This window comes from Phascolarctos cinereus, unplaced genomic scaffold (assembly GCF_003287225.1).
Source record: "Phascolarctos cinereus isolate Bilbo 61053 unplaced genomic scaffold, phaCin_HiC Scaffold_9;HRSCAF=440, whole genome shotgun sequence".
Lineage (NCBI taxonomy): Eukaryota > Metazoa > Chordata > Mammalia > Diprotodontia > Phascolarctidae > Phascolarctos > Phascolarctos cinereus.
The window spans coordinates 20,055,507-20,082,615 of record NW_027556402.1 but is presented as its reverse complement, the minus strand read 5'-3'; the positions used below and the strand labels follow the sequence as shown (position 1 = coordinate 20,082,615).

General features: G+C 40.6%; 1 protein-coding gene across 1 annotated transcript in view; it reads left to right on the top strand.

Annotated features, from left to right (window-relative positions):
* The window catches only part of CCDC158 (coiled-coil domain containing 158), a 108,045-nt gene extending 94,503 nt beyond the window's left edge, over positions 1-13,542 (top strand). The window contains exons 24-26 of the mRNA XM_078148837.1: positions 7,020-7,193; positions 11,423-11,530; positions 13,347-13,542. Of these exons, the coding sequence (XP_078004963.1) occupies positions 7,020-7,193; positions 11,423-11,530; positions 13,347-13,423 (359 nt within the window). The 3' untranslated portion in view covers positions 13,424-13,542. The remainder of the gene's footprint in view (positions 1-7,019; positions 7,194-11,422; positions 11,531-13,346) is intronic.
* The last annotated feature ends 13,567 nt before the right edge of the window (positions 13,543-27,109 follow it).

The following is a 27,109-nucleotide window of genomic DNA, read 5'->3' as shown; positions in this document are numbered from 1 at the left end:
TTCAGAATAACCCTGAGATTTCACCTCATACCCAGAAAATTGTCAAAGTATAACAAAAAGACAAGAATAGTTAATGATTGGGGCAAGAAGAGGAGGGACAAGAAACACTAATACATTGTTGGTGGAACTGGGAACTGGTGAAAACTGTTTTTGAAAGCAATTTGGGATTATGCAAATAAAGTGGCTACAATGTAGACATGCTTTGACCTAGAGATTTCCCTTAGGCGGCCCCCCAAGGAAGTCAGTGAGCAAAGGCAAGTCTCCATTTATACTGAAACATTCACAGCAGCACAGCTGAGAACCAGCAACAAAGTAGCCTTTCTCCCTGTGTTGGAAATCCTGGTCCCTGAACGTAACAGAATGTGAGGAGGCGGTAAGGAGTGATGGATAGGATGAATTCAGAGAAGCCCTGGAAGACTTCTGTAAACCTTTGCAAAGTCAAAGAAGCAGAGCCAAGAAGACAGTAGCTAAAATGCCTGCGTTACAACAACAAATGGAAAGAGCCTCCCCTGCCCCCGCCACACACATACACACACACACACACACACACACACATACACACACACACACACACACACACACACCCCCCAGACGATGAGTGCTCCTAGACAATTCAGCACGAGCAGGCGCTACGGAGGAGGAGGGAATCCCCAGGTGTGGAACACATCTTCAATGTGCTGATTGGTTTTATTGATTTCCTTTCTTTTTTCTCAAGGCGTGTCTCTCTGGGAGGCAAGGAGATAGGAGAAATCGAAGTGATAGGAAAACGAGAAATATCCATAAAAACCTGTCTTTAAAAAGCAAGAAAGATTTGTTTGTAAGGCCAAGTACAAGCAGCCCTTCAAAACCTAAACACCTACAAAAGCAAAGTGGAAAACTTAATTGCAAAATGGCAAAGAATCTCTTCCAATATGTCTGGATAGCCCAGTTGCTGCAGATGTCCTACAACTCTGCCCAGAACACGCTGGTGAATGTTTTCTAAAATGCTCCGTTTTGAGGACGGTTGTAGGCAAGACACCCTTTAGAGGTGCTTAGCTGCCAGTGCAGAAGGGAAGCTGAAGGGTGTTGGAAGCTAATCCGATTAAAAATAAAGAAGATAAGTCTCTAGTGCACTAGCATTCCTAGGCCCACAGTTATAGAGTGGGAAAACCTTAAAGGTCGTCTTTTCCAATGCCCTTATTTTCTAAATGAGGGAATCGAGGCCCAGAGGTTAAGTGACTTGTCTTGGGTCACTCGGACATGGTCAGTGACAGAGCCTAGATTCGAATCCCTCCTCCTTGCATTCCAAACCCAACACACTTCACACTTCTATGTGCTGTGATGTCTAAGATGAAAATCAGTGACCATGCCCATCTCACATCGAGGAAGAGGAGGACGTGTTCTGTGAAGGAAGCTCAAGACCCTGGTGCAGGCAGCATCTTTGGTCCCAAGGGCTACCTTAAGTGATGCTAGAGGGGCCACTGGCAGCCTGAGACAGAATGAGTCAAAGCAGAAAGGTAATCTGTTTCTGTGTATCTGTATCAATATCTATACGTATGTATAGACACACATGTGTATGTATATGATTATACATGTACATGTGTGCATATATGTATACATATATGTGACATATGTGTTGTGTATATATACACACACACACACATAATCATTGAGCTGGCAGAGTATGAATTTTTTTTTCAGATCTATGCCCTGAACAGCAGTCTGAGGTTAGCTACGAAAAGCAGTGACAGACAAATGCTGGTCATGAAAAGTCCTACAAAACATTTTCCCTCAGGCAGTGGCATTGGTTCAGAAACAAAGCTAAGTTTCCTGACAGCATGTTGTGTGTATATTTTAACTAAGACATTTTCTTTAAATAAGACATGGTGGCAGGAACGCTCATGCTCTATTTCTTGCACTCCCAAGGAAATCCCCTGCAGAGAATGAAGAGGGTTCTGAATGAAGCAATGATTAGTGAAAAACGAAGGGAGACACCAGTGAGCTCATCCATGCAGGTCGGGCCTGCACAAAGCACAAACTCTGGTTTGTCAGGGATGATGGCCAGTAGCATTCTGACCATGCCCGTCAGAGCCACAGCAGGGAACCACAATGGTTCCCCCCCGTATAAGTCGCTTAGCAGGCAGGCTAGTGGATCTAAGAGGTAGAGATGAGACCGGGGCCCTCCCAGGGTCTGCCAGGAGGCAGGAAAAGGGCCTGTCCCCATTGAAGAGTGCTTCTGTGCAAAGTCCAAATCCTGGAATGAAGACGACTCCAACTAGAATGAACTGTTGTGGGTAAAGAGAAGCCAATAAACAAACCCAGAATAAGACAAGCTTCTGAATAAATACAAGGAGGGCCTCAGGAAAAAAAAAAAGGTATGGCCCCATGAACTCGGGAGTGGCTAGAAAAAATAAAGCTAAAGATAAAAAGAAATTAAGATCTGGAAAAAAAGTTGAAAGAAGGATACCTAGCTTAGAACAGAAGGTGAAAAAGTACAGCTGAAAGCTCTGTACTGTGGTAGCCAGGGGCAGAGAGTACTGGCCAAGTCAAGCTTATAGGTCTATCATTTTGAACCAGTTGACCCTTCTACACCTTTATGTTGGGGTCAGCAGCTCCAGCCAGAATTCATCTGGCATCTGTATTACCCAAGCCTCAAACCATGGTTAGGAGCCTACAAAGCTCAGATTGGGAGGACAGACATATGACCATGACTTAGGACAGACCACTTAGGGTGCTGAAAATCTATAGCTACCAGACTATGCCACTCCTGTAGTGGCTTGAAAAACATGATATACAGCATGTTTAAGAAGCAGTGAGTGGACCCCGGAAAATAGAGGTGAGTACTAAATAAGGTCCTGCCCTCCCTCCAGAAGTGCAAAGAGCCTGGACTTGGCAACAGTGTTAAAGAAACATGAATCCAGGAATTCCTAAGACATGAATCCAGAAGAGGAAAATAACTGTACAACATCTACAATCAGTACATCATACAAAAGCCCAGTGTGGTCATGATGTCACCAAGAATTCCTGGAATAAATGAAGCTAGAGTCAGTTTTGTTAATCAATTAAATGAGAGTGTTAGAGGAAAGAAAGGGAGAAGGAAGGAGATTCCAGAGAAAAGACTGGGAGGGAGAATAACAAGCTTAGTACAAGTGGTAGAAAGTATCACAGGTAGCAGCTTCCCTAAAAACCTAGAATGGACCAGAGAGAATTCATAACTCCTTGAGACCACAAACACTAGAGCAAAATCAAAAGACTGAAAAAGAATGTACAAGATATTTCTTTTTTTCTTTTTTATTTTATTTTTCCCAGTTACATATAAAAACAATTTTAACATTCATTTTTAAAACCTTGAGTTCCAAATTCTCTCCCTTCCTCCCTCCCTATGTCACCCCATATTGAGAAGGCAAGCAATTCGATGTAGGTTATACATGTGTAGTCATGTGAAACATCCATAATAGTCATGTTGTGAAAGAAAACAGACAAAAAAAACCCCTCAAAAAATAAAGTAAGATTTTTAAAATGTATGCTTCAATCCATATTCAGACACCATCTTTCTCTGGGGATGGGTAGCATTTTTCATCATAAGTCCTTCAGAATTGTCTTCCATCACTGTATTGCTGAGAATAGCCAAATCATTCACAGCTGATCGTCTTACAATATTGCTATTACTTTGTATATAATACATTTCACTTTGCATCAGCCCATGGAAGTCTTTCCAGGTTTTTCTGAGAGCATCCTGCTTGTCATTTCTTATAGTATAGTAGTATTCCATCATAATCACATACTACAATACCCAGCTGATGGGAATTTCTTCCATTTCTAATTCTTTACCCCAAGAAAAGGGCTGCTATAAATATTTTGTACATATAGGTAAAGATATTTCTTATTAAAACAGCTGACCTAAAAAATAAGGCTTTTGGAGAAAATCCAAGAATCATCTGACCACCTAAAAGATACAGAATTTTATTAAAGTTTAATAGGTAGATCTCTTGTGATTATGGAATAGGGCTGGAAAGGAGTACACGTATGTGTTTGACGTCTTTTAAAACGATGACCATGGAGCAGGTAGCTGGTGCAGTAGATAGAGCACCAGCCCTGAAGTCAGGAGGACCTGAGTTCAAATCCGGCCTCAGATGCTTGACATTTACTAGCTATATGACCCTGGGAAAATCACGTAACCCCAATTGCCTCACCAAAAAGCAAAACCAAACAAAGGATTGTATCTTTTATATAAACTGGAAGCATTATTTAGAGGTTATATCTACTCACTTATTTTGAATTAAGCACGTACATACATTAAGTTCTTTAAAAATACACTTTAGTGACATTATATTCATGCCTGATAAAATCACATATGCCTCACCAGCGTAGCCCAAATATAATAAACAATTGTTCAATTATAGGTTTGTTTAGATGCTAAAAAAATCATTTTGTTAGAATGAAAAAGAGTAGAATTACATGACTATAGAATCACAATTGCAAGAATAGTTTAAGATCAATTATTCAAATAATTTAGGACTATTTTCTTCATTAACTACAAAAGATAGATGCAGAAAAAGCCTTTGACAAAGTAGAACCTATGGACCTTTCCTGAATAAGTTGAACAGTTTCTATCTAAAACCAAAGCTAGCATTATCTGTGATGGAGAAGTGCTAGAGGCCCCTCCCGTTAAGATTGGGGTAAAGGAAGGATATTTTGCCATCACCATTGTTTGATACAGTTCTGAAAGTGCTCGCTATCATGTTATGACAAGATCAAAAACTGAGATAATATCATAGGCAAAAAAGAAACAAAATTAAAATTTTTGCAGCTGATAAAATGGCTTACTTATGGAACCCTGAATATCTAACTAAAATTAATTGAAACAGTAACTCAGCAAAGTAGCTGAACATAAAATCAACTAACAAAAGTCATCAGCCTTTTTATAAACTACAAACAAAACCGAAAAGGAAGAAATAGAAAAGAAATACCATTCACACTAACAATGAAATGTATAAAGTATTTAGGAGTCCACCTACCTAATTATAGGATTTATAACCAAAATACAACTAAATGCCACCTCTTCTGACCCAGTGCTACTCCTACGTGCCATATACCCCAGAGCAGTCAAAGACTGAAGGAAAAATTTGGTCATATTTTAAAAATATTAATCACAGAACTTCTGTTGTGGCAAAGAAGTAGAAAGAGAGTTTGTGCTAATCCTTTGGGGAATGGCTGAACAAATTATGATATATGCATACCACATGGACTATTATTGCACCAAGGAAATTATTAAAAAGATGGATTCTGAGAAATGTGGAAAGACTTGTACGTGAATTAATGCAGAGAGAAATGAGCAGAATTAGGAGAGCAATTTATATAACAACAACAGTGTGAAGGAAAACTACTTTGAAAGATTTAGGAACTGAGCAGTGTGAAACTCAGTCATGACTTCAGACAGCTGTCGAATCTCCCCACTTCTTAGCAGAGAATTGTTCAACTAGAGGAGGGAGAAACGTGCCTTTCCAGACACTGCCAATGTCTGCATTTATTTCGTGTAATTATGGTTATTTGTTACGGCTTCTTTGGGGGATTGGGCTGGGCTAATATTAATTCAAGGAAAAAGAAGGGGAACGGAAGAGCGTCAAGAAATTCATCAAATGACACTCAGAAGAGAGTGCAGGAAGCTCAGAGAGGTCACAGCAGCACGGGGCAGGGCTGGGCCGAGGGAAACAGGAACCTTAACAGGTGAATGGCCCTGTCGTTTTCAGTGCTTTCCAGTGGGGCATGCTCGTTAAGAAATGTACATCACGTTAGTTCACAATTTCATATACAATCATCTTTTTTTCTGTTCTTCATGTATTGAAATATTCATGTTGGGTGATGGATATACCAAATTCATAATAAAAAAAAATTTTAAATAAAAGTACATCAGAAACATTCAGAAAATGTTTGGAAACTTTGTTCCAGACACTTCATAGATAGGATCACAGTGGAGTATTAGGCATATACAATGGGTATAATAAGCAAATGCTGTCATTTCAGCAGGATATGAGATGGTCCCTGGTGTCATCAAAGGAGACAGGCCCGTCCAGCATCAAGTACAAATCTTTTCACTTTGTTATTGTTGTTCACTGGTTTCAGTCATGCCTGACTCTTTGTGACCCCACTTGGGATTTTCTTAGAAAAGGTTTGCCACTTCCTTCTCCAGCTTATTTTACAGACGAGGAAACTGAGGTAAACAAGGTTAAATGACTTGCTCAAATGCACACAGCTGTCACACAGTGTCTGAGGCCGGCTTTAACGTAAGGAAGATGAGTCTTCCTGACTCCAGCCCCAGCACTCTGTGCACTATGGCGCCACCTAGCTGCCTCTCTTTTCACTTAGTGTTTTTGAATCAAAAGTGATATTGTCATCTTGCACTCTGAGCTCAAAATTTTGTTGTGAGGAAACAATCTTATAAACTAATAAATTACATATTAATAAGTAACAATTAGGGCTGTATGTTATATGGGCTGTGCAGTCCTCAGCTACAAAGATTCAATAGGGACAGCTAGGTGGCATCATGGTACATAACGTACTGGGCTTGGAATCAGGAAGACTTATCTTCCTGAGTTCAAATCCGACCTCAAACACTTATTAGCTGTGTGACCCTGGGCAAGTCACTTGGCTCTGTTTGCCTCAGTTCCTCATCTATAAAATGAGCTGGAGAAGGAAATGGCAAACCACTGCAGTATCTTTGCCAACGGGTCACAAAGAAATGGCTCAACAACAACTACAACAAAAACAATTTCCGGTGAGGTGCACTGGGCTTTTCTCAGTCTGCTGAGAACACACTGGAAAAGAGCAGAAACACCAGCCTGTACTCAGAGATGCTGTGGGTGCCATATTCTTGGTGTTCTGTGGTTGCTGTTAGTGAATGAGTCTGAGAAATGGAATGTGAAAAAAGGAAAAGGCCATGCAGAAGAAGGAAAAATGGTGTCTAGAAGATGATAAAGGCTTGTTTTTAAAGCCAGTATGCTTCATCGAGCTCATGGGTTCCTATTTTATCTGTGTTGTAGTAAGTCCTTCAGTTACAGCTGGTGGGAGCCGCTTTGGTACTTCCCCTAAAAAGTTCTCCCAGGAGCCAAAGAACCCAGAGAGGACTCCAGCGCACCCCCTCTTGACCAGCTCAGCCGAAGATTCTCTGTCTTCCAAGTCAGACTACAAACATACCCATACATCTGACGTTAAAGGTATGGGCGCCCCAATGCAGTTGAGAGACCTTGCTGATTTCTTTCTATTATTGTTAATGTCTTAATATTTTCCCACAGGGATCTCATATGGTCTTAGCCTTAGTAAGCAAAATAACCATTTAAAACACACTCTAACTGGTCCTCTGTGATTTCATGAGAGTGTTTTTGTTTTTGTTTCCTTTCTCTCTCTCTCTTTTTTTAAAGCAGGATAGTCTGTAACGTACATATATTCACCAGATGATTTGCTATTTTCCCCATAAATCAATAGTTTAGATTTTTTCTTTTAGATTTAAATATTTTTTGCTATCCTTTTGAATTCATTGTCCTTCAGCCCTAGTTCTTGCAAATATACAAATTTCTATTGCACAGATACTTTGTAAATCTTGGCACATTGTGTCATAGTGATTTATTATACAATTTTGTCAAAGGTTCTCATTCTTTAATTACCAGGTCATGTATGAAATCTAAAAGTAAAAGAAGGCCAAAATCAAGATCTAGCCACTTCACCACTCTGAATGTTTTCCTGTTTCTTCCTTCTTCGCCTCTCCTCGTCTTTTTTCATTTCTATGAAGATGGTTCTCAGATCTATTTATCCAGCTCTAACCCCTCTCTTGACTTTCAAGTCTCTCTTCTTCAGTTGCCTATGGGACATTGTGAACTAGATGTCCTGTAAATATCTTCAATTCAACGTGTGTAAAACTGAACTCATTATCGGCTCCCCTCCCCGACCCTTCCCTCTTCCTAACTTCCCTATTGAAAGTATCACCACCATTTTGAGTCAGTCAGGTGACACTTGGGTGTCAGCCTCAATTACTCATTATCTCTCGCCTCCTCTCATACTGAATTACAGGCATACCTTGGAGATATTGTGGGTTTGGTTCCAGGACCCCACAATAAAACAAATATTTCAGCAAAACGAGTCACATGAATTTTTTTGGTTTCACAGTGCATATAAAAGTGTAATCTATTAACTGTGCTGCTGCACAGTATTGTATCTAAAAGACAATGTCCAGACCTTAATTAAAAATGCTTTATTGCTAAAATCATTAACCATCATCTGAGCCTTGGGCAAGTTGGAATCTTTTTGCTGGTGAAGGGTCCTTCTTCCATACTGCTGGCTGCTGAAGGCTTCTTAAAATAAGGCAACAATGAAGTTTGCTGCATCAATTGACCCTTCCTTTCATTTGAACACTTAGAGGCTATGGTAGGGTTATTAATTGGCCTAATTTCAATATTGTTGTCTCAGGCAATTGGGAGGCCTGAGGAGAGGGAGAGGGGTGGGCACAGCTGCTTGGTGGAGCAGTGTTCACCATTTTATATGGGTGTGGTGCATGGTGCCTCAAAATGATTACAATAGAACTGTCAAAGATCACTGATCACAGATCACCGTCACAGATGTAATAATGATGAAAAAGCTTGAAATGTTACGAGAATGACCGAAATGTGGCACGGAGACATGATGTGAGCACATGCTGCTGGAAAAATGGTGCCGATTGACTTGTTCCATGCAGGGTGGTCACGAGCCTTCAGTCTGTGAAAAACTCAATATCTGTGAAGCGCAGTATGACGAGGTCTGCCTGTAGTGGCCAGTTCCTGTCGATTCTCCCTTCGTGTTCTTTCTCACATGTGCCCTCTTCTCTCCTTTGACGCTGCCATGGCCCTGGCCCTCATACCTGGACCACAGCAGTAGTGGCTGTTATGTCTCCCCACCACAGACAGATCTGTCCCCACTCTGGTCCACCCTCCTGTCAGCCGTCCTAAGGCATAGGTCTGATCATGTCACTCCCACCATTCAATAAGCTCCAGGACTCCTTCCCACTGTCAGAATCAAATGTAAAATCTTCTCTTTGGCTTTTAAAGCCCTTCATAGCCTCGCCCCCTTCTACCTTCCCAGTCTTCTTCTTCCTTCCTTCCTTCCTTCCTTCCTACCTTCTGTGGATTCGATGGTCCAATGATACATGCATCCAAGCTGTTCCCTGAACAAGAAACTTCATCTCCCGACTCTGGGCATTCCCCTCATCTACCCGTATAGGAACCATGTACAAAGAAAAAAGAGGAAGGAAAGAGAAAGAAAGAAAAGGAAGGAAGGAAAGAAAACCAGTCTGATTTGGTGCCTAGTAGTGGTGTGGAGGATGGATCAAAGTGGGTAGAGATCTGAGGGAGGGAATTCAACACGGAGGCCATTGAAACCATCTAGGTGAGCTTTGTTGAGGGCCTGAATTGGAGTCATAGCTGTGTGAGGCGAGGGAAGGGGGTATACGTGAGAGATACTGTGGAGACAGAACCAAGATTGGACAATCTCTGAGATAGGTAGTGAGTGAGAGTGAAGGATTAAGGAAGACACCAAGGTTATAAACCTGGAAGACTGGAAGGATGCTGGTATCCTCAGTGGCACTAGATAAGTTTGGAAGAGGAGTACGTTCTGGGGAAAAAAATAATGAATTCTATTATTGACATGTTGTTTGAGATGCCTACAATTAGAAATGTCCAATAGGCAGTTGGTGATGTGGAGCTGGGGGTCAGGAGAGAAACTGGGGGTGGAGTTTTATGTAGGAAAGAACTAGGGAATGGACAGATTCTGGAGTCCATGCTGAAGGTGAAAAATGGGCTTAGGAGGAGTATGGCATGGGGAGAAATGGAATGATAGGAGATGATGATCTGATAAAGACATATCATGGAAGGTGACCACTTGTAGTGATGGTGGGATTAAGTACGTGGCCATCCCTCTGTGTGGCTTGGGTGGCAGTACATTCTTGGGGTTCAGTAGACTGAGGACCTTGGAAGTGAGACGATTTGAGGGAACAAAAAAATATACATTTAAGTTGCCTCATATGTGGACAGGAATTGGTGTGTAAAGGGAGACTGTGAGCCAGGCATTGACTTCTTTGAGAAAGAAAGAGGAATGAAAAGGAGAAAAAGGAGAATGTCATGGGGGCCTGTAGAAAACAGCCAGGAGAATCATCCAGTGTGTTAGCTATTATCTCTTCTTCTATTGCTTCCACGTAGTTGATAAATAGGCTCTCTATGTCTTTATTAAAGACCTTTATAAAATGTTAATCACGGCCAGACATAGACTCCACTAGAAAATACTTCCTGAGTTGACATCCGTGAGTCCCAACTGTATCTAACTATTACCGTCTCATCTGTGTCCTTTCAAAATGAACATCCTTGTCAAATCCTTTCCTTAGTGTCTCTGTCAATGATAATCCCAGCACACGCACCCTATTCCTCTTGTCTAGTCTCCTGTCAAGAAAGACATTGAGGTTCACGTGGAGTGCTAACCACCCTTGAGAGAGCCCAGCCAGCTGTGGTCGCCTGAGCCATCACTTTAATGGTCAAATATTTGTTAGGGGTTAATGAAGTCTGGCATCCATGTTGAAGAGGGCTGCTTTGGTTTCTGGCCCTCTCTGGCTTTTGCCACAACTGTATTGTGGTGGGCTGTACCTACCATTTCCACATCCATCTCCACTCAGCGCTGTCTCCATTCAGGTGGCATCCTGCAGTTCAGAGGCTGAAAGCCAAGCCTCCAACCCTCCCACCATCATGCACCACCCACCTCCTGACCCTAAGCCTGTCATACAACACAAACGTGTTAACAAAACGGGCATTAAGTTATGCCAGGACAGCTCCCAACAAGGAAGGGTCCAGCTCACTCAGGCTTGATCATAAAAACTTTTATTTGCAGTGAAGGGTCTCATATTAAGTTGTGAATATTCCCCCCCCCACCCCATGCCATCCATAGTTAAACAATGGTGAATTGGATTTTTTTAAACAACAAAACCCATTTCTTTGCTTTTACTTGTATTCCTTTATATTTGAAAGGTTCATTTGTTTGTTTTTAAGACAGGGGCTTCTGTCTCACCCCATAGGCCTGATCCTGATAAGCATGGAGGCTTTATCCTGCTCATTTCCAACCTGGCTGGGTTTGGTGCTCCTCAGACAGCCTCATCCCTCCCACTGGCTCATACTAATGCCAGACTTAGTGTGGACCCCCAGTTGGCTTAGCCTACTGCAGCTCAGAACGTTAGAGCTCAAAGACCCTTCAGCCTCAGCCTCCGCCTCCTCAGGAGCAGGGTCACAGGCACGCACCACCATGCCCAGTGGGTTCATGTACTTTAAAGATGTCTGGCCCTTTATCAAGTCCTTTCCAAGGAAAACAATCGACTATGAATGGAGTTGTTGTGATCACTTCTAATTTGATGCTTAAATTTTGTTGTTATTGTTGTTAGTTTCTCAGAATCAACCGGTAGAAACAACTGGAAAAACATGTAGGAAGCTACAAAACAGACTGGAAAGTTTACAAAATCTGGTAGAAGATTTACAAATGAAAAACCAAGGTACTGAATGCTGTTGGGGAGCCTCTCCTGGCTCTTACGAAAATTGACATGTTTCTCCAAAAAGCTCTTCTAACCGGTATTCTCAAGTGATGCTCATAAGCATGTGCCTTGAGTATGGGAAGGATGTGAGAACAGAACTAGAATCCAAGCCCTAAATCAGCCTCATAGGTGAGGGCCCAGCTCCCTAGAGCTCCTTCCCTAATGGCAACATAGAAAGGCAGGTAAGGTTTTCTTTTTTTTTTTTTAAAGTAGGATTTTCTTAATACAGTAAGAAATTGGGAGAGAAAAATAAAAATTTTGATAAATCTTTTAAAGTCTTTCCAAAACAAAAATTATCCTGCTGACTGGCCGTCAGTAGGACCAATACTCTGAGTGGGCTGTTTTTTGGCACTCTCTTCTCTGCTCTCTACTAGGTCTAAGGGCATAAGCAATTTGAAATTGTTTCATGCTTGGTTTTTGTAACCCCAGCACCTAGCACAGTGAGTGGCCCGTCGGTTGGTTTGTGCATTGGCAGTACACGATTTGGCCAATTTAGTTCAATTCAACCTTTTTTAATGGCACATGGTAGATATTGGTGCCAGGCACAATGCCAGCAACTGGGGACGCAAAGATTGAATGGAGGCAATCCCTGCTCTTCAGGGTTGACCTTCTATTGAGAAACATGGCAGATGTCCAATGGAAAACGAAGAAGGGAGCTGATGCGGAGGAGGGCTTGTGTGGAAATAGCCCAATGTAAGATTGAAAGGCCTTTACATAAGGGCAGCTAGGTGGGTCAGTGGATAGAACACCGGCCCTGAAGTTAGGAGGACCTGAGTTCAAATCCAGCCTCAGACCAAACACTTGACACTTACTAGCTATGTGACCCTGGGTAAGTTACTTAACTCCAATTGCCTAACAAAACAAACAAACAAAAAAAGCCTGTACAAATGTGAGTTACTGCTGTTTTCTATGTTGGCTTCAATGCTCTTTTTGATTTGAAAACTATGTCATAGGATCATAGATGTAGGACTGAACTAGAATTTGGAAGCTATCTGGCTCAGCCTCCTCCTTTTACAGGGGAAGAAACTGAGGCCACGGAAGGTTAGATCACACCCACAGTAAGTGCCAGAGATGCCACATAACTAGTCCAGCTCAAGGTAGAAAGAGTGGCCAACAGAAGGAGACCTGGAAAGAGCAGGAGGGCAAAAATGAAGGGAGGAGGGATAGCCAGCATTGGGTGAAGTTTTAGAGAGATTAAAATGAGGTCTGAGACAAGGCCGTCAAATTTAACAATCAGGATCACCTGTGGGGAGCAATTTTAGTAGGGTGGTGACGTTGGAAGTCGGATAGAATTGATAAAGTTCAGAATACAGTTGTTGTAATCTTCAAGTAACTTGACTTTTTAAGTAGAGTTGTTACTAGGGTATAGAGTGAATGGACCAGGGCACTAAAATGTATAGGGCCCTGACAGAATTTGAACTCCTTCCTTGGGATAGAAAGAATGGAACTTTGCACCTAATTAGCAAGAATAATTAGTTTGACTATGATAGCCACTCCCTCAGGACCCCCAGATGACTCCTTCCAAGCCTGGCCTCACCTTTAGTCCCTATTCCCTACCCGGAGGCAGTCTTGCCAGCAGTGAAAGCCCCATGTATCTCTTCACCTTGCTCTCAATGGGTTTGCGTTAAAAAGATGATTTGAGGGCGTGGTTCATGGAGTTTGCTCTGTGTTCCAAAATTGCTAGCTATAGCTCTGCTTTTAAACAGCATTCCAGCAGCTGGAAACGTTGCTTGCTTCTCTCAGCCCAGGCTCACTTGCGTTTTATTATCTTTTTCAGCAATGTCTTCAATGATCAGGAATCAGGAAAAAAGGATCCAAAAAGTGAAAGACCAAGAGAAGATGCTATTGAAATGAACCATCCCTTGCTCCATGTTGACATGTGGACTCTGCCTAATTAGCTGTCATGTTAAACATACTTATTATTCTGTGGAAGGTTTTTTCTGTGAAAGTTTAATAAAAGAGTCAGAGTCAGAGTCAATAAACATTTATTAATCGCCTGCTCTGTGCTAGGCACTGTGCTAAGCTCTGTGTATGCAAAGGAAGGCAGAGTCCCTGCCCTCAGGAGCTCACAGTCTTAAGTGGGGGGAGGGAAGAGAGAAAGAAGCTGAAAAGGTGGGGGGAGCATGATGACAACTTATGGCTAGTGGAAAATTATCTGAGGAGGTGGGAGTTTCCAAGTTGCTGTCATCTTACAGAATGAAGAGTTTCTGGAGATGATGAAGTTGAGACATGTATCTGGGTGGGAAATTGTGAGGAGAATTCCTTGGGTGCCATCCTTAAATGGAAAAGCACCAGAAAGGAGCTCTCCAATGTCCTTACTCCATCCTCTCTAACCAGACGGATGAGGGATCCTAGAAGTAGGCAATCCTGAGGAGGTGTGAGTTTCTCAGTGGATTTCATCTTTAAGAATGAAGGCTTTGAGGAGATGATGACGTCCAAGAAAGCAGCTGGGTGGGGGGTTGATGAGGATGGTGTGGTTACCATCTTTTAATGGAGGAAGATCAGAGAGGAGCTTCCAGATGTCCACCTTAGTTTTATTATCTGTATTTGAAATAAAATAGTCCTGTGACAAATGAGTTCCCTAAAGCAGGAAAAACCAAACCAAAACCCAAGAGCAAATGAATCTACAAGTGAATTCTACCAAACATTTAATGAACAATTCTAGTGCAACATAAATTGTTGGAAAAAATAGGTAAATAAGGAGTCCTACCAAATTCCTTCTATGACACAAATATGGTTTTGATGCCTAAACTAGGGAGAGTCAAAGCAGAGAAAACTATAGACCAATTTCCCTAATGAATATTGATGTAAAAATTTAAATACTAGCAAGGAGATTACAGCGATACATCACAAAGATCATATTCTATGACCAGGCTGGATTTATAGCAGGAATGCCAGGCTGGTTCAATATTGAGAAAATCATAAGAGTAACTGGCCACATCAATAACAAAAACAACTGAAATCATGTGATTTCAATTTTGCATTTCTCAGTCATTTCAATTGTGTCCCATTTGGGGTTTTCTTGGCAGAGATACTGGAGTAGTTTACCATTTCCTTCTCCAGCTCATTTGACAGATGAGGAAACTGAGGCAAACAAGGCTAAGTGACTTGCCCAGGGTCACATAGCTAGCAAGTGTCTGAGGCCAGATTTGAATTCAGGAAGATAAGTCTTCCTGACCTTAGGCTGGAATGCTATCCACTGTACCACCTAGCTCCTCTTCATGATTTCAACAGATGCAGAAAAAGCTTTTGACAACACTGATTTCTATTAAAAATACTAGAAAGCACTGGAATTGTTCTTTAAATGTTTGGTAGAGTTAGCTTGTAAATTCATCTGGTCCAGGTTCCTACCCTGCTTCCCCTTAGAGAGCTCATTTGTCACATGACTTTTATTCCAAATACAGATTATAAATGGATGAATGCAGGAATAAATTTTTTTCCTTAAAATGACAAGTAGTATCTATTTAAAACCAAGAGCAAGCATCATCTGTAATGGGAATAACCTAGAAACCTTTCCAATAAGATTAAGGGTGAACCAAGGATGTTCATTAGATTAGGTACACAGCACAGAGAAGCAATAAACACACTAATCTAGTGTTTGATGCACCTAAAACTGAAACCAGTCATTGGGGCAAAAACTCAGTCAGGAAAACTGGAAAGAAGTCTGACAGAAACTAGGTATAGATTAACATCTCACACTATATATACCAATATATAAGCTCAAAATGGGTACAAGGTTTAGAAATAAAAAGTAAAGGGCAGCTAGGTGGCACAGTGGATAGAGCCCTTGCCCTGAAGTCAGACAGACTTGAATTCAAATCCAGCCTCAGAACTGACATTTGACACTTACTAGTTATGTGACCCTAGGCAAGTCACTTAACCCCAATTGCAAAAAAAGAAAAAAAGAAAAAGAAAATAAAGAAATAAAAGGTGACATAAGCAAATTAAATGGCACATGGAAGAAATTACTTGTGAGATCTATGAATAGAGAAAGAGTTCATGACCAAACAAGAGATAGAGAGGCTCGCAGGAGGTCAAAGGAATAATTTTGATTACATAAAACAAAAAGGGTTTTGGACAAAACCCAACATAGTTAAAATTAGAAGAAAAGCAAGAAATTTGAAAAAAAAACCTTTCAGCAAATTTTTTCAATAAAGATCCTATTTCTAAAATATATAGGGAACTGAACCAAATTTACAAGAATAAAAGCCACTCCCCAATTGATAAATGGTCAAAGGATATGAATAGGCAGTTTTCAGGGGAAGAAATGAAAGTTATCAATAACCATGTAAATGCTTGAAATTAATAATAAGAAGAGCAATGCAAATTAAAACAATGCTGAGGTACTACCTCATACCTGTCAGATTGGCTGACATGACAAAAAAAATGATAAATGCTGGAGGAGATGAGGGAAAATAGGTACAGTAACACACTATTGGTAGAGCTATGACTCGGTAAAAACCATTCTGAAAAGCAACTTAGGACTATGCCCAAAAAACTGTTGAACTGTGCATTCCTACATGATTAATGCAGACATTTGTTTTGCATGACTATATATATTTGTAATGGTGGGCTTTTTTATTTTTGCTTGGGGAGGAGTGGGAAAGGCAGAGCATTTGGAACTAAAAATAAAATAGAATTAAAAATTTTTTAAAGAAATTAAAACTCCTATAGTAATATTGCAGTGAAATCCTGAATTGTGTTGGGCTTGAAATGCATCTGTGTTTAATTAAGTATTATTTTGTATTAATGCAATGAGCTACTTATGTTGTATATGTACAAGTAAATATATCTCTTATTGTCCTTGAGAATGTAGAATGAAGCCATTTAATTTACTGAACTTTATAAAAATATTATTTTAAGGGAAAACTGCTTTCAGATGGAAAATCTTAAACAATGTCCATGTGTTAGGAAAAGGTGTGGTCCAACAGGCAGAAAGACCAACTCCAGAATACTGGTACTGATTCATTTTTTGACACTAATCTCGTTGTTTACTGTGTCATTATCAACAAGGAAAAGTCTGGGCTCATAATCAAAAATTTCAGAAAGAGCCCTCTTATTTTAATGACAAAATAAGTAGCTCTCCAGAACTTTTTATGAGAGGAAATGATTACACATTTGGGTGAGGTTTATAACTACACAGCAAGAAAGTCTGAACTTTCCCTAGAATAGTAGTAAATTAATCCTCAATAAGCCTAAACTTCAGCTAATGGGTAAGGATACCTTAAATGGATTGTGTCTGTAGTAATTAGCCTAATTAGATTTAAAATTTTTTCCTGTATGTTTTATTTTTCCCCCAATTACATGTTGCAATTTTTTTTTTAACATTTTAAAAAAGATTTTAGTTCCAAATTCTATCCCCTCTCTGTCCCTCCTCTCTCCTTGAGATGGTAAGCAATCAGATATAGGTTATACATATGCAATCATGTAAAACATTTCAATATTAGTCATTTTGTACAAGAAGACTTGAATAAAAGAAAGGAATGAAAGAAAGTGAAAACAGCATGCTTTAGTCTATATTCAAAGTTTCCATTTTTTCTGTGGAGACAGATAATAGCATTCATCATTAGTCCTTTGGGATTGTCTTGGATCATTGTATTGTTGAGAACAGCTAAATCATTCATAATTCATTGAACAATATTGCTGTTGCTGTGTACAACATTCTCCTGGTTCTAGTCACTTCACTTTGCATCAGTTCATGTAAATCTTTCCAGGTTTTTCTGTAATCATCTTGCTTGTCATCTCTTATAGTGAAATAATATTTCATTATAATCATATACCACAACTTGTTCAGCCATTCCCCAATTGATGAGTATTTCTTTATTTTCCAATTCTTAGTCACCACAAAAAAGAGCTGCTACAAATATTTTTTGTCCTAATAGGTACTTTTCCCTTTTTTGGATGGCTTTGGAATATAGACCTAGCAATGGCGTTGCTAGATCAAAGAGTAGGTGCAGTTTTTTTTTAGCCCTTTGGTCATAGCTCCAAATTGCTCTCCAGAATGGTTGAATCAGTTCACAACTCTACCAATGATGCATTGGTATCGTAATTTTTCCACATCCCCTCCCACAGCCATGGTTTCCCTTTTTTGTCATATTAGCCAATGTAATAAGTGTGAGACAGTACCTTAGAATTATTTTAATTTGCATTTCTCTAATCAGTAGTGATTGAGGACATTTTTCATATGACTATAAATAGGTTTAAATTCTTAATCTGAAAACTGCATGTTCATATCCTTTGATCATTTATCAATTGGGGAATGCCTTGTATTCTAATAAATTGGACCCAGTTCTTTATATATTTGAGAAATGAGACCTTTATCAGAGCAACTTGTTGCAAAATTTCCCCCCAATTTTGTGCTTTCCTAATAGTTTTGATTGCATTGGTTTTGTTTGTGCAATAACTTTAAAATTTTACATAATCAAAATTATCTATTTTACATTTTGTAATGCTCTCTATATTTTCTTTGGTCCTAAATTCTTACCTTACACATAGCTCTGACAGATAAACTATTCCATGCTCTCCTGATTTGCTTTTGATATCACACGTTATGTGTAAATCATATGCCCATTTTGACCTTAGCTTGGTATACAGTGTGAGATGTTGGTCTGTACCTAGTTTCTGCCATACTGTTTTCCAGTTTCCCCAGCAATTTTTGTCAGATAATGAGTTTTTGTTCCAATAGTTTGGATCTTTGGGTTTATCATATACTAGACTTCTAAGATCACTTACTCTAATGTGATTGGTATGGAATCTATTGCATTGATCTGCCACTCTATTTCTTAGCCAGTACCAGATTGTATAATTACCACTTTATAACACAATTTGGGATCTGAAATGATCCTTCACATTTTATTTCATTGATTCCCTTGATATTCTTGGCCTTTTGTTCTTCCAGATGAATTTTGTTATTTTTTCTAGCTCTATAAAACATTTTTTTATGGTTTCATATGGCACTGAATAAATAGATTAATTTAGGTGGAACTGTCATTTTTATTATATTGGCATAGCTTACCCATGAGAAATTAATATTTTCCAATTGTTTAGATCTGACTTTATTTGTGTGAAAAGTGTTTTATAGTTGTGTTCATATAATTCCTGGTTTTGTCTTGGCAGAAAGACTCTCAAGTATTTCATGTTGTCTACAGTTATTTTAAATGGAATTTCTCTTTTTACTCCGGACTTTGTTGATAATATAAAGAAATGTTCCTAATTAGATTTCAGTGAGGGAAGCTTTTGCAGGTGACCATGTAACATAAAACAAGTTAGCCAGAAGTCAAACATTTCTTTTATGTAAAATGAATGATGTGTCACTTAAGACATTAAAAAGAAACTCGTTATATTTCTGTTCCACACTTTTTTGGACTTTGGGATAGGTCTCAAGAGGACAGGGAACTAAGGGTGTTGTTATTCTCTATAGAATTTTTTCTCCCATATTAAACAAGGGGACTTGTCTAAAGAGTAGAATTGATACTTCAGAAGAAAGGGCCTGCTTGCTATTAGTTACAACCAAATTCCTAACCTTTTTGGTCAAGACCCCGATTAGCAGTCTATGGACTCCTCAGAATATTTTTAAATGCGTAAAATAAAATAAAAACACAGGATTCTCAGAATGTTTTGAAATGCATAAAATGAAACAAAAACAAAGGATTATAAAGGAAACAAATTATATTGAAATATAGTTATCAAAATTTAAAAAAACCCAACAAGTTCACAGACACTAAGTTAAGAACCTCTGAGCTACACAGTCTCCATAGGGCATGGCCTCTAGATTTTAGTGATCTTCTAAGAATAGGTTGTTATGGAGGGCAGTAATCTGGGTGTAACTACAGGAATGAGGAATGGAGTTCACCAGCTCCACTTACCTCTTCTAATCTTACTAAGGGGAAGCTCCAGTATAATCTTCATGGCCAGGGCTAGCTGCCAGTACATGGCATTGTTAGAGTTAAAAGGAATTGTCTTACCCCTGCTCAAATAGCAAGGGTAGGCTCAAGGGAATAGTCACTGAAGCAAAGTAGTTCAAAAATAGAACTGGATGCAATAGCTTTTGCTGACTAGGTGGGTGAGACTGTGAGTCTGACACACAAAAGAGCAGAAATAGGCTTGGACTATCTCACAAAAGTCTCTCCTGCAGAGGAGAGGCCATGTTAGGAATGTCATGGATGTGGTGTGGAGTGGCAAGGAGTATTGCCCTAGGAGTATAAATTTCCCAACCTGTGTGTTCCCTCACCTACTTGTATTCACTAACTGTGTATTTCCTACACATCCTTCCCTTTCCACACTTGCTTTCTGGCTACAAATGTTCCCTGTGTGTGTTTCCTTTCCCACATGTATTCCCTAAATTCACATGTTCCCTAAGCATGTTGCTTCTCCCACAAATATTCCCTGTGTCTATGTTCTCTCTCTCACAAGTGGCATAAAAATCTATGGGAAAGTTTACTCATTTGAGTATAAAGTGTTATTTATTTCATTGCATTTTGAGTAAATGTCTTTTGTTTTGAATTCTTTTGCCCCCTTGTTTTATAAAACAGAAACATCAATAGGGATTCATGAAGAAATGCTGATCCAATTGTGCTTTGACTCTGAGGGTGGCTTTCAGGGTCCCATGCTTGAGAGGGGCATCATCTACACTGTGGTTTTATCTAGTATATGTATATTTTTCTAGATGCTGTGGTATTATAGGGATCCAATATAGAATTTTCTTTTCTGTTTTTTTTTCTTTTTGCTAGGCAATTGGGGTTAAGTGACTTGCCCAGGGTCACACAGCTAGTAAGTGTTGTGTGTTGTGTGTCTGAGGCCAGGTTTGTACTCAGGTCCTTCTGACTTCAAGGCCAGAGCTCTATCGCTGCACCACCTAGCTGCCCCAGAATTTTCTTTTCTTTGTATATTTTCCCCCGGCTATGATTGGGCAGCAAGACTTGTTGCTGTGAATTTTACAGGCCAAACAAGTTGATTTTTAAATAACTATTTCACTGTTATATGTCAAATCAAAGTGTCATAGAAGCCTTGTTGTTTATTTTTGAAATAATGTGAAATTATTGCTGATATTGCATTTCTTTTAAAGTTAGTATTAGAAAACTAGTGTTCAGTGGTAGGAATTGACCCATATTAGAGAATGTTGGTTTTGAAGGTACCCAGTGATGATGACACTGTGCAAGGATGTAGGTTACACTATGCATACATTGGGGAGATTTAAAGTACAGAATATAATATATCCATATGAAGAAAAATAAAATACAAATGTTCTGAAACAGTGATATATTCCAGCATTCTCCAAATGATAATTATTGATGGGGTTGATCGGAAACTATTGAGTCCTTTTTTTTGATTTTTACGAACAGATGCAAAGCAAAGTAAGCAGCACCAGGAGAACAATTTATATAGTAACAATATTGTAAAGACAACTTCTCATTAGTACAATGACAAACCATGGCTCCAGAGGACTCATGATGAAACATGCTGTGCACCTCCAGATAGAGAGGTGAAGGACTCAGTGTGTAGCCTGAGACATATTTGGACCTGGTCAGTGGAGGAATCTGTTTCATTTTACTAAACATATTTGTTACAAGGGTTTTGTCTTTCTTTTTCAATTGGAGAAGGTGAGGGGGGAAATAGGTGGATTTTCATTCACTAAAAAGAAGAAATTAAACTTTAAAAAATTAAGTCCCTTATTCCATTTAACAGAAGACGGGTAGAGAGTTTAACTCTCATGATGGGAGAAGGATGGATTGGGCTTGAAGTAAGGGGTCTTCTGGCAGTCTGGAATCCAGAACTAGCACCATGGCCAGCAATCAATGCTATGGGGCCCATGTCTCACTCAGGAGCCACTGATCCTCAGAAAGGACACTCCATCTGCTGCCTTTACAATGGTTATCTCCCGTGCCTGAAATATACTTTCCTCACTTCTGCTCCATTTATCACTTCCTTCCTTCAAGCACCATCTTCTATGTGTAACTTTTACTCATCCTCCAAAATGCTGGAGCCCTCCTCCAACTGCCTTTTATTTATTTATATTTATTCTCTTTATATTTATTCTGTACTTGTATCCCCAGCCCTTAACACAGTTTCTAGCATATAGTAGGTTCTTAATAAATGTCTCCTTCCCCTCTCCTATCCTTCCTTCCTCCCTCTCTCTCTCTTTCTCCCTCCCTTCCCTTCTTTCCTCCCTCCCTCTCTCCTTCTCTTCCTCTTTTGCTTCCTCCCTCTCTTCCTCCTTTCCTTCCATTTTCCCTTATTCCCTCCTTCCCTCTTCCCTCCTTCTACTCTTCCTCCATATCACTGTTCTATAAGAAATGACAAATATGATTCAGAAAAGCATAGACTTAGATGAACTGGGATGTAAATAGAGCTAGAAAAATGATCTACACAAACTCTACCACAATGCCAATGGAAAGAACAATTCCCAGAAAAGAAATGAAAGTGAGGACTGCCAAACCACAGAGAAAGAGGTTGGTGCCAAAGAGGAGCTGGAACACGCCCCTCCCCTCACTTCTCTTCGGAGGTCGAGGGCATACAGTGTGGAACTCTACATACGATGCCAATTTTGTTCCTGATACATTGATCTATTTTGCTGCAGTTTTGGCCTTCCAAGGCAGGCCTGCCCCTCCCACTGTTCCCTTGATAAGGAGGGGGAGAGCTTGGGACTAGAATTCTTTCCTGCTTGATTTAAATCCTGCATTCTTGACCGTGCTCTGCACATAATCAATTCTTAAGAAGTGTTTGCCGCTAAGTGTCTATTAAGTCTATTTTTAGGCCCGAACTGCTGAATCAGGTACTGTTAGAGTGTTCCTACTGTTTCCTAATCCTTCCCCTGGCCTGGCACTCTGACGCTGCCCAGATCAAATGGCATCTGCAGGGTTTTTGGTGACAGCTGTAGTTCTATATCATACCAATAGCTGCATGGCTTTCTGGCAGTTGTGGTTTCTCAGCCTGGAAAGAGGCTGAACCATCATGGGATCTGGGCTGGGGGAGGCCATTTCAAGTTTTGAACAAATCTCCGTGCTGGAGTAAGTGGCCAGCAGAAACAATGGAGAGCATTTTTGCATGAGGATTCGTTTTGAATGGTGAGCTGCTAGAAGCTTTGCTAGTAGCCCCCCTAACTTATTGAAAATCCTGCTAGGAAGATGAGCTTGGTCTTTTCCAAGGACATCCAAAGGTTTGGTGAATCATCCATCTCCTTTCTCCTTTTTCCATCCGAAGGGGAAGAGGTTTAAAGCCTCATTTCCCCTTTCCTCTTTGCTAAACTCTTCCTTATTGTTTAATTTACTTCTGGCTTTTTCTAGATAAAAGATTGATCTGAATCATTGTCTTTAATTATATGGAAAGATTGAAAACTGAGAAAACCTTTGGCTGTTTAAATACACACGATATTTTTATAAGTTGGGGATCCCTATCTGTGGCACGAATTGTCACTGACTACTTTAACAAGGGGTTGAGCTAATATTATTTTATTAATCTGAATTAACAAGCTCCTGAAAGTAGCAGTGGGAAAGGACATATGAAACTACAGACCATTCACCTGGGCTAAAAAAAACCTGGGAGTTTATCTGATATCCCCAGAAACTTTGAATAAAGGTGGCCCGGGTAATTTCCATTCCTTCCAGTCTTCAAGAGGAAGAAAGGGAGAAAAGAAGAGAATTAGAGTCGGGGGGAAGGTAATTCCCTAAAGCCAACCCCAATGGACAAAGAGAGAGAGGAACCATTGGGGAAATTTTCTTCCTGCTCCTTATTGAAGGGAGGGAGAAAGTCCCCTTCAGCCAAACTGCCCTCCATGCGCTGCTCCACTGGACTTCTGCAACAGCCAGCTTCCCTATCGCAAGCTGCTTTCCTGCCCCACCCCCTCCATCCTCCATTCAGTGATTTTCCTAATGCACAAATCATGTCACCATCTGGCTTCATAAGCACCGTTGGCTCCCTAGTACCTCTAGGACTAAATATAAAATCCTCTGTTTGGCATTTTAAACCCTTCACAGCCTGGCGCCTTCCTACCTTTTTAGCCTTCTTATACTAATTCCCCTCCACCTACTCTGAGATCCAGAGATACCGGCCTCTTTCTGTTCTTCAAATGTGGAACTCCATCTCCAGATTCCATGAATTTTTTTCGGGAGGCAATCAGAGTTAAATGACTTGTTCAGGGTCACACAGCTAGTAAGTGTCTAAGGCCAAATTTGAACTCAGGTTCTCTTGACTCCAGGACTGGTCCATTGCACCATCTAGCTGCTCCACTCCATGTATTTCTCCTGGCTGTCACACATGGCTGGAACACTCTCATTCCTGGCACCCTGCATCCTTCAAGACTCACCTTGACTCAAATCCCACCTTCAGCAAGAGACCTTTTGGGGCCCTTCTGCCTATACATACCTACCCAAGCCTTCTGTCTGATTTTAATTTTCATGTGATATATGTCTCTTTCTGTCTATCCTGTCTGTCTATCTATCTATCTATCTATCTATCTATCTATCTATCTATCTATCTATCTATCTATCTATCTATCTGTCTGTCTGTCTGTCTGTCTCTTTCTATCCTGTTTATCTGTCTGTCTATCCTGTTTATCTAGCACTTGCTCTATCTGTCTATATCCTGTTTATCTATCTATTTATCTCTTGCTCTCCCTGTCTGTATCCTGTCTCTCAGTCTGTCTGTTTATCTATCTATCCAGTACGCACAGAATTACTTACATTTTGTGTTCTCCTTATGGGCTGAGACCCTGTCTTTGCCTTTCTTTGTATCCCCAGAGTTAGCACAGTGCTTGGCACATAGGAATAAAAGCTTGTGGACTGACTGACCAGTGGAGACAAAAATCACCTCAAATCTCACTTTGATACAGTTTCCCCATTCAAAACAGTACCTGTTTGGGACCATGGAACGCCACCCTAAGGTTCTTTTCACACAGCCTAGGCCCTCCCTCAGTTAGCTCACTGAATTTCTGAGATTCACTCAACCTGAGCTGGTGAAATGAGGCAGGATGATCTGACTCCATTCTGGCTTCAACCTTTGCTCCGATTCATCAAAAGCCCCTGATGAAAAGCTGAATGAGAACCTGGTTCTAGAAGCAAGAACCCAGCCAGTGAGTCCTGGTCTCATCAATGGCTGCCTAGCAAGGAAAACCTTAGGGAAGCAGCTGAACCCTTTCAGAACACGTCGGAGAGATGACAAAGGCTTAGCCTAGTCAGTCCCATCTTGGCACTCATTGTTACTGCCATTTCCTTCGATTTCCGGGCCTTGAAAGATTGAAAAAAGAATTGGGCTATGATTTCTCAAAGGAAAAAACTGCTAAACATTAATGTTGGTTATGAGAGTTAAAGTTATGGGGAAGCCAATACAATATTTAGAAATCCTAGAAGAATCATAGAATTTTAATGTTAGGATGGACCTTGGAGATCTAGATTTCCCCAAACTCACCAAGCTTCGCAGGGGCAGAGACAGCTGTAAAATAATGAAATGTATGTATGTAACACGTAGTGAAATACCAAAAACAGTCCAGGACTGGGCGATGTTTCCTCAGCCGACATTAGTCAGTCAATAAACGTTTATTGAGCACCTATTTAGTACTGGCACAGGGCAAAAGCCTTGCAGAACCAAAGAACAGCAAAGGAGAATTCTTGCCCTCAAGGCATTCATAGTTTAGCAAAAGAAAGCTGAGAAAAGCTGGGGGATGGGAGAGAGAGAAAGAAACAGAGACAGAGAGAGAGAGAGACAGAGACAGAGAGACAGAGAGACAGAAAGAAGAGAAGAGGAAAAAGAGAGAGAGAGAGAGAGAGAGAGAGAGAGAGAGAGAGAGAGAAAGGTACCCAACCTGATGAAGTCATGCAGACAGATAGGAAATGATGGTGATGTGGTGCTTGGGTGCTTGTACTTGGACCCCAATTTCCCTCTAGCCTCAGAAACACTGTCCCTGACAGTTTCTCCCCAGCCCAAGGACCCTGTGCCTAGCAATTACTCATGAGTGGGCCCCAGCAAGACCCTTATCTCTCTCCCTGATGCAGTTCCAAACAGCACCTGAAGGATTTATTAATTTAAACTGGTTTTGCACTGGGTCATAAAGACGTTCTTACCCACTACTATACTATCCTACCGCCCTACCTCATTATCTACATCCTGGGCTCCTCATTAACTGTGTTCTAGACTTTAGACATACGTATACTCCCTACATCTATCTTGTCTAACAAGACATTGATTGGTGGCAGACTGGACAGCTCTCAGTTACCCTGAACTCTGGTTGACTTAGTGACATAGCAGGCCTAAAACTACACCTCCTTGTGGTCCCCCTTGTGGGCTTTTCCTAGTGAACTCTGGGTAAAACGCCTGCGCAGTAGGTACAAGAAGTGCATGTTCTTTTAAGAACTGACCACTCCTTAACCACTCCCTAATCCCACCCTGAATCCCCTAGTTAGCATATTTGGCACATGTTTTATTGTGTTTTATCCTATATAAACTTTAACTGTACCTCTCTAAGGCCGCAGGATCCTTTAAGAATCCTTGCCCGCTGAAAAGCGTAACAATAAATTTTTGCCACCTTGAATTAAAGAATGCTTAAGTCTGTGAATTCATTCCAGATGACCCATGTACTTCAGTCTTTGAGGGGTCACAACCTCTCAACCTCTCAGCCCACAACAATGGGCTGGCTGCCCTGGGCTCCCTCCTTAAGGGAACGATGCAGGAGGAGGTCTCTGATGTGGAAGACCCTCTCCATTCAGAGGGAGGGGTACTGAGGTACGGGGTACTAAGTAAGGGTGAGATTTAGAGCTGGTGCAATTTTGCACAAAGAAGGTATTGTTTCTTTTATTATTCAAAAAGAATGATAAAAGGTCTTTGGGCTGAATAAGATTTTAAGTTTTACTGTTAACATTTATTACAATAATTTATTAGTAGGGCCACTGAGTGGAGTGTAGCAAAGGTCCTGGGGTCCCTCTCCTAACCCCCATTAGCACTGGCAGGGTCTGGCCTGGAGAGCTTGGCCACTTCTCCCCTCAGAACTTTAAAAGAATGATGCCTTGATGCATTGAGGGGGGTCTTACTAAGGTAATTGATTGATTTCCATTGTCAACCAGACTTAATCAGCTTTCTAAAAAATGGGCATTTATTAAGATGATATAAGTAAAAACAATTGATAAAAACATCCTTCCCCCCAAAAAAATCTGACATACTTTTCTATAAGTACATACAGACCCAAAGAGAAAGTAAGTTGAATTTGAGAGAAAACATGAGGCAGTAACAGTGACTCCGATTCTGGTGACTGGACATCCTCTCTTCCCTTTGGGGAGGAAGTTCTGCTTAAGTATGATGTAGTTTTCCTGCTGGGCTCCTGGCACTGAATGTGAGAGGCAGAGTGAGGCAGCAAGTGGAGAAAATAGGAATGGGATCCGTGGTGAAGGGTCTTATGGAGAAGGGCATCTTTTTATCCAGGACTAGGGGGATCATGACAAGCGATTTTGAAAAGTGGACAAGAGAAGAGCCTCCACTTCCCTGTAAACTGTAAGGCCTGGTCCTCAATGGAAGGAAGGAGAGGGGAGGGGAGGTGTGGGCAGCTAACTCCCTCTG